The 11,361-nt window shown below is 42.4% G+C and overlaps 1 protein-coding gene across 1 annotated transcript in view; it reads left to right on the top strand.

Annotated features, from left to right (window-relative positions):
• Positions 1-8,693, top strand: part of fgfr2 (fibroblast growth factor receptor 2) — a 40,127-nt gene extending 31,434 nt beyond the window's left edge. Inside the window, exons 14-18 of the mRNA XM_035663514.1 lie at positions 576-701; positions 1,892-1,962; positions 4,622-4,759; positions 5,344-5,449; positions 6,969-8,693. Of these exons, the coding sequence (XP_035519407.1) occupies positions 576-701; positions 1,892-1,962; positions 4,622-4,759; positions 5,344-5,449; positions 6,969-7,133 (606 nt within the window). The 3' untranslated portion in view covers positions 7,134-8,693. The remainder of the gene's footprint in view (positions 1-575; positions 702-1,891; positions 1,963-4,621; positions 4,760-5,343; positions 5,450-6,968) is intronic.
• The last annotated feature ends 2,668 nt before the right edge of the window (positions 8,694-11,361 follow it).

The following is an 11,361-nucleotide window of genomic DNA, read 5'->3' as shown; positions in this document are numbered from 1 at the left end:
TTTCATCCCATTCTATCTTTTCAAAGATCAGAATAATACAGATTTAGCTGAGTTTTACTAGTGCAGACAGCAGCATGTGACAGCCAGGAGATAAATGTAATATTTTGCCCTGAGAACAGAATTATGGTTAATTGGCTACAGCTCAGTAAATTTGCAGCCAGTTGTCATTTTATTGGACATAGCTGATAGCCGCAGAATAATACATTTCCCCGTAGCTTGGTAAGACATGAACATGAGTTATTGGCTATATTGTGAGTTAAATTTTTGTTTTTTATTTCTGTCTCGTTTAAAAAATTATAAATTGTTAAACCTGAATTTGATTTATCATAAGTTACCATATAATGCAGGATTCATTCAAATTAAATAGACAAATTAAAATCTATAAGATGAACAATTTTCCACATTTTATCACCTTTCTTCCTCTGCCACCTATAACATATAATACGGTTTGACTGCAACTGATTCTGTGCCTCTGTACATTGATTACAGAGGATAAGGGCACCACACTCGGCATCTCTGACCAGATTGAGATGGCTGCCCAGGTGGCGTCAGGCATGGCTTACCTGGAGCTACAGAACTACATCCACAGAGACCTGGCAGCCAGGAACGTCCTGGTCACCGAAAGCAACATCATGAAGATCGCTGACTTTGGCCTGGCCAGGGACGTCCACAACATCGACTACTATAAAAAGACAACCAATGTGAGTCTTTAACCTGCACGCCACACATTGAAAGATGTGCGCTTTGAGGGAGTGGAATGTTTTTCAGAGGGCGCAGTGTGAGATTAGTCCACCGGTCTCTCTCTTTTTTCTAATTCCCTCCCTTCCCTCATCTTTCTATTGCACTCTTTCCCCCGGCTGGTGTCTTGGCAGAAGCTGCAGGTTCCCAGGCAGCCTGTGAATGTAGTGCTTCTGGAGACTCTGCCTTGTTTATCCCTCAGTCTCTTTTCCTTTAGTTCCATAGACACTTATACAATTAGCCAGAAAGAGAGACAGAGTGAGAGGGAGAGGGGAGCGGCTTAAACATAATTGACATCTCCATAGTGGCCCAGTGGTGTCTTTTCTTTCCCACCGCAGAGCAGCATTGCCTGCACATCCTCATTTAGTATGCATGGATGGCTTTTCATCGCGTGCACAATCATGCTGAGAACTAGCTGACAACAACAACAACAACAACAACAATAATATGCGATGATGTTGATGGTAATGATGATTAGGAACATGACAGTAGCGACAATGATGATCGCTTACGTTCGACCAATTTAGACAGAGCCATCATTGTAGTGCTACATTTCTTTTATTTCCATCAGTTTTTTCTTCAGCCTAGGTCATGAAACTATATTGTAGATGCATAATAGAAAGTCTTTATGTATTGAATAAAAATCTACAGTACATCTTTTGATATATATTGTGTTTCTTATCATCTTTCTTGCATATTTCTGATTTTGGTGGTAGTAAGCTTTTTGCCTATTAGTATTTACAGCGGCTAAGAAATCTTAGCCTTAGCCGAGACTTATCTTCAATTTAGTAATTTGGAGTGTTTGTGTTTTGTGCCATTTCTTCTACCACACGGATATTGACCAAGGTCGCCTTGTCAGCTGTGTTTAGCTTCACAGCCAGTGTTTTAATGGCACAGAGAGATAAACTCTCTCCTTTATCTCTGACCCTCTATTGCTTTAACAATGTAAATGTTCCTCTGGGAAATCTTCCTCCCAGACAGTCACTGTAGTGCCTTATTCCCCTGGCTGCTTTCACATATCGGCCTTTCCACGAGTAATGAGATCTCCCCGCAGTGAATGAATTCAAACATGCTTATCAGGTCAGAAATTAAGAAATCCAGGAGTGGGTTGTGTGTGGATTGTGTTTGACCTCTCACCTGTGTGTGTCCTCAGGGTCGTCTCCCGGTAAAATGGATGGCTCCAGAAGCGCTGTTTGACCGGGTCTACACACACCAGAGTGACGTGTAAGTATATAACACAGTGTTTCTATGTCCCACAACAAATACATGATAAAAAAATCATTTACACACATACAAGCCTCCCCAGACAGTTCAAGACTTTCTATATCTATATTTTTTAAAGATTTCATTTGGAGCCCAGCTGTCAGATACAGGGGGTTGTTTTTCAGGAGTATAAGAGCAGGGAGTGTGTGAGGTGAGGTGTTTCGGTGCAGTTTGGTGAGTGTTAGGTGGGGGGTGGCTGCCTATAGGGGTCCAGCACTGGCCGGTCTGTGGCAAAAGTGAGGATTTCACGCTAGACTTGTAGCCAATGCCGTGTTACTAATCTGACCAGCTTCAAAGGGCCCTGGAAGGAGCCCGGACCCCACCAGCACCTCCTCCCCCATCGGCTCACCCCTCCGGACTCGGCTCGGAAGTCTCCCCTCCTTTTGGGCCTCCACACATGTCTGAAAGCAACAATGCTGCAGCCCTCCGATGCGGGCCTCATCCTCCTTCACCATCCTCCTTTAACCCCCTACCATCCCCTCTCCACTCTCCTCATTCAGCAACACTTTGAACATGTGGCTCATCGTTTTAGGGCCGTTCTATGATCAATATAATCCCCTCCTCTCGCCCCCCCCGTTCTTATTTTCATTCATCTGGTATGTGGATTGCTAACCCGTCTCTGTCTCTTTTCTTTTTTTTTTTTTTTTTAAAGTTCCAGAGTACTCATTCTAAAAACAGAACAAAGGAAGAGCGTCCCTCTCTTTTTGGTGTTTGAGTCTTATGCGTTCTGACAGTGTTGTTTGAAGTTTCGGCTCCAGACACTGGCGGCAGAAAGTGTATGTGGCAATTAGATAAATGCCTTGCATGCTGACCCCTGGGAAAGGAGATTTTGTGTGTGTGTGTGTCTGTGAGTCATACACCAGTTGCACACTAAACATAGGGCTCATCCAGTTAATCTCTCGGAAGAGAGATTCTCTCTACTGTCCATGTTTGTGTATGTACTTGTATGTCTGCACATAAATATATAATATGTGTACATACACATAATACCCTTCATGTTCCATAGCGCAGCACTAGTCAATAACCTGGGGGAGAACCGGAGGGTGGGGGGTGTGTGTGGGGGGGCTAAAGTGGCTACTGCAGTCCTTTCTATCAGCTCACTGCTAATTATGTTTCATCACTCACTTTTAGTAATTGGCTTTTTCACATAGCGTATGAAGGGAGAAGGAAGATGAAGGTGGAGGGTGGATGGTGGTGGGCTCACACTCAAACATCACCAGAAGCGAAGGCGATCCATACATGACATCAGATTAAATGAATACATGAATTCCAATGAAACTTGCCTCTCGTTGTTTTGACAAATGGCCCCAGGGGACTCAGTTCTGGCAGGCTCAGGTATGGGTACAGAGTTGTGGCTCAGGCCCAGACAGGCGGTATCATGGGCAGCCCCCCCCCCCCCCTCCAAGCTTGAATCTTCAGTCTTGAATCTTCATATTTTGATCAGATCTACTGAGGCATGGTACATGTATTGAGCGGTTGTCCAACATTCATATTCATGTCGCTTTCAGTCGATACCATAAACTTCAGCAACAGAGAATGTACAACCTAACTGCTTGAGACATGAATGTAATGAGATATGACCAGGACTCCAGATATATATATAATATGAACTTTGCTAAAGAGTCACTTTTATACTGATTGGTTGACTTGTTTAAGTACAGCTTATGTATCTAGTTGGCTGGAATACACTGAAAAGGCTGAATGGCAGGTCAGTTAAAGTGACCCGCAGCATGTAGGTCTGCCTGTTTATTTGGTGAGTCAAGGTTGGTTGCAGGAGGGCACAGACCTCCACAGAGCAACATGTTGACAAGCACTGAGCGATGGTTACAAACTAGCACAGAAAGGGGAGATGACTGTGTCAACAAGTGGAGAGATACAACACAGTGATAGTGAGGAGAACAAACCAAGGGCTGGTTGTGTAAACAGATGGAAGGACTGATAAATGCCCCACCTGCCTGTCCATGTCTACTAGCCTGGTTAGACAACTAACATGGCCTGTGGCTGCCTGAATGGACACGCGCATAATACAGCCTTTGTATGGATGTAAATCAAGCATGCTGTCAGTGCAAGAGTGATTTATTTGAGACAGCATGGATCCTCAGACTCTGTATATAAACTTGCAGCATGACAGTGATGGAAATCAGCGGCATGGAATCACTGATACTTAACGACCAGACACAAGGATGAGGAAGTAGTTAATAGTCACTAGCCATCTCTGGACCTCTCCCTCCTCTTTTGTCTGCTGTGGGTGGTCCGCTGTTTGTTTTGGTGTGGTGTGACTGGACAATGCCAGCCTGTATGACCGGCCAGCAAGGCACAAAAGCCATCATTGAGATCAGGGCCAGAGTGGCACTGAGAGCGGGTTCGCACCACAAGCCACCGGACGGCAGAAAGAGGGCATTGACACCACTACAGTCACACTGTTGAAGTTGTTTCCAAACTTTGGCTAAGTGACTAAATGTAAATTATCTGTAGGTTAAAGGGAAGTGACACTCATTGGGTCTAATGTTATTTTACAAGCGTGGGAGCTCTTGGACACTATTTACACATGAATACTGCTATGTCATTGTCATTCTTGACTATATTCATAACGTATATGTGTCTTTTTCTGTCTTATCAGCTGGTCATTTGGGGTGCTGATGTGGGAGATCTTCACCCTAGGGGGTTCTCCCTACCCTGGCATTCCTGTTGAAGAGCTCTTCAAGTTACTCAAAGAGGGACATCGCATGGACAAGCCTGGCAACTGCACCAACGAGCTGTAAGATCTTACATCTTTCTTAATTACACTGTCACCCAAATACACACTAGCTGTTACACCAAGACTCTAATACCATGCCAGTCTCCATCAGATCCATGACTCTGTGGCTCTGTGTCCACTCTTTCTGGCCTCTGCACAGCTGTGACTGGCTGCTATCAGTGTCTTCATTCACAATGAGTCCTCTGCAGTCAGTGGACAATGGCACAGCTCTGCTATGGTGCCACACTGAGAGGGTTGATGGAGAACAAAGTAGAGACAGACACAGTGGCAGTGCATGACAAACACACATAGTATTCAAAAAACACTGGGAGACCATCATCTCTATTATTGATTGCAGACTAAAATGCATTTCAAAATGAGATGTTCAGAGAACACCTGCTGTTTTGATGTGTTCTTTGATATGGCAACACCTGAGTCTGGATGCATAAATCATTTCAGCTGACACATTTTGAAAGTTGCAGGTAAATGAGGAGTGGCACAGCTTGGAGGGACTAAATAAAGCTGAAATCCCAGAATGACTCTGTCCTGTCTCCCTTAATCCACCCTTCTCTTCAAGTAAACAATTCTGATTTTCTTTTTGTCAGGTACATGATGATGAAAGACTGCTGGCATGCCATCTCATCCCAGCGACCCACCTTCAAGCAGCTAGTAGAGGATCTGGATCGCATCCTCACCCTCAGCACCAATGAGGTGAGTGCAGCTCTTTCATTCTTCCTCACACTTTTTCTCTCATACTCTCATTCCATAAAGTTGTTGGATTCAGGGTGGTCAGAATTCGTGCTACACTAACCCTATAATTTCCTGGCAAAAAGAAGTCAGACATTTCAGAACAATAAAATAGAAAAATATGATACATTCCTACACACAGTAACATGTTTCTCAATCCAAACTAAATCAAACTCTTGCCAGTGCATGTAGAGTTCAGCAGAATGTTGCTGAAAGCTTTAGGAGCATTAGCAGCCACGTTGCTGACATAAGGCCTAAATGGTGACCGAAAAAATGGCCGAATGATTTGATCCAGGCCCAACATGGCCGCTACGGCCCAGTGAAGTTGCCCAATCATCACATCCATGCCTCGCTCCCTATAATAGGCCGCGTTTCTTTCCATTCCCCTTCCTGTCTTATGTGATATCCGTGTGCCGACCTGAAAAGAGGCCGTCGATGGAAAGCTGTCAAGACTCGTCTGCTCTGGAGCTGAAACTTCATGAATTTATGCCAAAAAAGCCCAACTTTGAGTTTGAACTTTTGAAATGTAATAAAGCGCCCTTTTCTTGCTTCCCCCCCATCTCCCCCTTTCCCTCTGCCCCAAACCGCTGGCAGATGTGGAGGTCTTTAGTAATGTGAGCCTTCTCGTGTTGAGCTGGGAAAATGGAAGCCAGCACTCATTTTCTAGAAAACCCCAAGAACTCTTCATCCTCACAACTAGTCCCAATAACAGCCATAAAAGACAAGCATGAGGGGGAAAAAAGGGTGCCTCAGCCAACATGAAAAGACCAAACCAACTTCCCAACACTGGACCAAGTCAGAAATGAATAACAGGATTTCTTTGAGTATTCATTTTCCTTCATCTTCATTTTGATTGGGGAGGGGCTGAGCATTGTGTTGTGCCAGCTTCTTTATTTTTTCCAGCCATCTCGTAGTGTTTATGTCGGGTGTTTCAGTGTCAGATGTCAGATTTGTTTGGAGAGTGATGTGAAAGGATGCTGCAAAGGCTGGAGTGCCACATCTCTGCCCCAGTTCTGTGGTCTAAACATATCCTCTTTTCCCCAACTTCCCAACCAAATAAAAAATTCTGTGGTGGCCCAAAGCCCCTACTAGGTAAACCTCGCTATCTTAAAGCTCTGCTGGATTACCTGGCAGTCCAACTTTCAATTTATGACCTATTATTCCCGCAAATATTTTCATACAGTATACAGTTCAAGATTATTTGTTCAGCTCTGTTTCATAAATCCTTCCAGGGTGATTTGGTGTAGTTTAGATAAATATCATAACGAAGGTGATACTCTTCTCCTCCACCTCTCTCACCCTTTTCTGGAAAGTCCCTGTTCTTGTTGACTGGGTTTCAGCATTGTATGTACAGTATGTTCTCCTGTTTGCTCTAGGTCTTTTGCTTCTCACTCCTTCGAAGCATCCTTCCCTTTTGTAACACATGAGCTTGTGTTAAGTGTAAATTATCTCACCCAACCCTCTCTTTCCTTTGTGTCTACAGGAGTATCTGGACCTGTGCGCCCCAACAGAGCAGTATTCCCCCAGCTTCCCCGACACTCGCAGCTCATGCTCCTCCGGTGATGACTCTGTCTTTTCCCACGACCCCTTACCGGATGAGCCCTGCCTCCCCAAGTACCAGCACATCAATGGAAATGTCAAAACATGAGCCCCCATCCACCCTATCTACCCCACTTTGACCTACCCAGTCTTACCCCTCAACATCCCCAAAACACACGTAGCACAGATGCCCTCTCCGAAATCCTCCCAACCTCCTGCCCCCCCATCACCCCTCTGGCTCCCAGTGGACTAATGGACCCAGACGGGACTGGGCTGGTGGCAGCGCTGCTGTCACACACTCATACTGCCATGCACACACACTACATGCTCTAGTGAGGTCTTAAAGGAGAGGACAAGGACCCTACTCAAGCTGTTTTTTTACTGACTGAATGAATTGATGTTCCCCTGGGGACCCTCCTCCTCTCCCTTCATATAAACACACAGACTTTTCATTTTGGTTCTCATGTTTGTACCCAGAGTGTACCCAGAGGTTTTTTTTTTTTTTTACAATCGACGATGTTACTTGTTTGGTGATCCCATTCCAGTGGCTGGCATTCCAAGACTGTTATTTGCTCCTGGAGGAATGTATGGACCGATGTGAACTTTAAAAAACAAGGGACTAGAAGAGGATGACAAATAGGAAATGGACTGAGAGACAGAACTTCAACTAACAAAACAGAGGAATAGAAGGAGAGCACATATAGAAACTGCTCTTCTGTTTATTTTGTAATATTGATGCATTTCTTTTTCAGTTCTCTTGATAAACCTTCCCAATTATTCTGGAGAGAAAAAATACACAGTATAATGTATAGTGCTGGGTATATTTGTAAATATATTCAAATATGTATAAATATATATTATATATTTACAATGAATTATTTTTTGTATGGACTCCTGAAATAACCCCAACCCTCCCTACCCTACTTTGAGTTTGAGGCAGGTATGCTAACAGGTTATGTGTCCTATATTTCTTTTCACACACACTCTTACACACACAGACATGGATACACACTTTAATGTACACAAACACCTGTCTTACTCTTACTCAGTAACACAGTTGAGTATTGGCTTTCAGGGACTGAGGTAGCATGTTAATTTATTGACTTATGTTTTTTTGAGATGAATCAAAAAATTCTGGAAAAAGAACAAAAACAATATGGCATAAATGATGACATTAATGATGCTGATAATACATGAATAATCCATTAAATTTATGGTAATTTAAAATGATCTTTCAGCAGTAACAGAAAAAAGCTATTTTTAGTGGGTTTGAAAGATCCAGGTTTTGTAAGTTTTATATATGAATGTGAATATTAAGTTAAATTTTAAAACTGTACATTTTATAGTCAGCTAATCCCTTTCTTATGTAGATGTTGATGCCATTTCTCTCCAGTCATTTTACTCTTTCTTAGCTTTGCTTTAGGAAACGAGATTGATTTCTGGATATTTATATATGATTGAAAGAAAAAGATTTTGGAAATACCTACTAGCAATCCGCTCCCTCATTTAGACTAAATATAGACTCCAAATTTACTTGACAGAATTGAAAGCTGAAAAACAAAGTATTAAATCATGCAAGTGTTTTTTGTCTTTTTCTACTGGACCAACGTTAAAATGTTCTTTTGCAAGTGTTCATGTCACATTTGCAAAATAAATGATGGAAACATTATATTCTTGTCCTAATCTCTGACTTTGTTGGGTGTTAAAGTTGCACAAAGTAGGAGAAAACTGATTTTCTTTTACGTGAGGAGACTGATTTTCCACCATATCTGTGATTAATTCAGTGAAACTGTAGAGGATAGAGGACGTTTTTCTGTATTTCAGGAGTTTATTCTGATAAAAGCGGCATACACTTTTTCTTCAGTTGTCCTAAGAGGTCTTGCACAACTGCTAAGCTCAGCACAACACATAAAAGTAAATGTGATCAAGTTAGATACTGAATTTATGCCAGCGGTCAAAGCAATTTTGTTAATGAACAGGGAACTCATCATTGCCATGATAGTGTCACTCTGTGTCTGTCTGAATTTGATCAGACAAAGAGTCTTTGTTAGTCTCCTGGCAGACTAATAGGTGCTCTGATTAGCTGATTGATTTCCCTTTTTTCTCTTATCAGAACAGATTTAATTCAACAGAGTGAGTAGTTGATTTATCTGATTTGATGTAAGTTAATCAAAGTTGATCTATTAGTGAATGTGATTGATAGCTGCAGTCATGGATGTGGTCGTATTTAGTAGGCCAATGGTGGTTGCTTATCAGCCACGGAGCAAGAATGTTCTCACAACATAGTACCGCAATGATAGAGCCACCCAACAGCTCATTAGGGAGATCTCCTGAAGCAACAGTTGTGTTGATATAATTCACATTAGCATTCATTGCAAGCATTTGTCTTTATCAGGGCCATGCTAGCAGCTCTGTGGAATTACTTAGGCATATGAGCTGTAAGTTAAATGTTAATGTTAGCATGCAAACCTGCTCACAATGACAGTAGGCTACATGCTGATTTGTAGCAGGTAAGTTACCATGTTCACCATATTAGTTTAGTGTGTTAGCATGCTAATTGTTTGTTAATTGGCAGTAAAGGTATTTGGCCATAAATAAAATGTTGACCTCACAGCTATAAAAGGTTAAGGTATAAGTGTGGGGAACACAAAATAATAGTAGTAGATGTTGAGATGTTTCACTGGATAGACTGCTGCGCATATACACTCACCACAGCTAAATGAAAGCAACACCATGGGTTCTTTACAAGGTTACACACCTTGATAAGTTAAAAAAAAAGGTGTTCTTTAACATAAATCTAGATTCCCTTTATTACCAGGTTTGAACTTGTTCTGAATAAACATACACACACATACACACACCACTTCCAAATCTTCCTCTATTAGACGTGCCCCCTCATGTCTCCGGAACCTGAAAAGGGATTGGAGGGAAAAGTCAGTCAGAAAACATTTCTCTTTTTCCATAGAATAAGGGGGGAAGAAAGCAGCTACAGCCCTGGAGAATTGGAGGGGGATTGGAAAGAAAGAGTGGCAAGATAAACCACAGCACCATACACCCTCATTAAACGGGGGAGTGGAGAGAAAGGCAGCCGGATATCCACACTGGCTATTGCACACTTTTATCAGCACGGCTGTCTATTGTGCTGTAGGCTGATGGCACACACAGAGAGGCAGGGAGCAGGGAGGAGTAAACTCCTGGGAGACCAAATAGAGGATTAGTTTGTTCCATCTTGACAAAATGCCCTCTGAGCTGCCGTTGCATTTATGTGAGACAAATACACTCTATCTGATTTCAGTAATCTGACGCAATGGATCCTAACTAAAAGCTAGCTCGTTCAAGAGACACATTATCAGTTCTGTTTACATATTGATAATGACGTAATGGGTAAATAAATAGATGGGTTACCTATGACCTCAGTCATCAGTCAGTGATCATGTGCAACTAACAACTGATTTAAAACAGACCACTCTCAGTAAATGCTTACTTTTTAGTGCAAAACACATCATATTATTACATAAATAATAACATTGTGTGATTTAGATCATTCAAATCACCCCATAAAGGTGATTATACTATATTGCACAATCCATGAATCTTCTTTATATGCTGTACAATTCCCTCATCAATTACATTTTAGATTAAAATGTATGATTACAAATGTCATCACATAGTTTTGCATAACTTTAATGAAAAACAAATACTGTTCGTGTGCAGTACAGGTTTGCTATATTTACTGCACTACTTTTTCTCCCTTACACAAATGCCCCAAGGACTCATGGAGCAGGGATACTTTCTTGCCCTCCACAGATAAACATGACCCACCACGCTCAGTCTAAGCCCTAAATGAGTTTTTCATTTTGAGGGTTTTTACTCCATGGTCTCAAGATTAACCCATTGACCCTCAAATATTAGCTTTGAATGACTTTAGGGAGACGGGGCAGTAGCTGGAGGACATGAGAAGGACACTTCTTGTTCAGTAGTGTATGTATTGAATTGAATGTGAAGGACAAATGTCAACCATTTCACAGATTTGTAAGAGGATAGACCATGGAGCCATCTGGCAGTGTGACAGCCTGATGGATTGCCAGGGTAGCCTGACATTCTGATGGTAAAAGTGATTTTCATTCTGTTTCTTCCTGTCCTTCCTAGTCCTCCTCTGCGTTGTCCTTCATCCTATCCCTGTCTTCCCTCGCCTAGCCATCTGGTGGGTCCTGGTGTGTTTGCACAAGGCTCGGTCCTCTGGAATGTCAACATGAGGCTTTGTGTGAAGCCAGAGGAGCCCACATTCACTGGAGATAAGACCCCACCAACCCCGGGAGAGGAAGAGTGGGTCATTG

Source organism: Morone saxatilis, unplaced genomic scaffold (assembly GCF_004916995.1).
Source record: "Morone saxatilis isolate NCDOM2014 unplaced genomic scaffold, NCSU_SB_2.0 Contig19, whole genome shotgun sequence".
NCBI lineage: Eukaryota > Metazoa > Chordata > Actinopteri > Moronidae > Morone > Morone saxatilis.
This window is presented reverse-complemented; position numbering and strand designations above follow the sequence as displayed.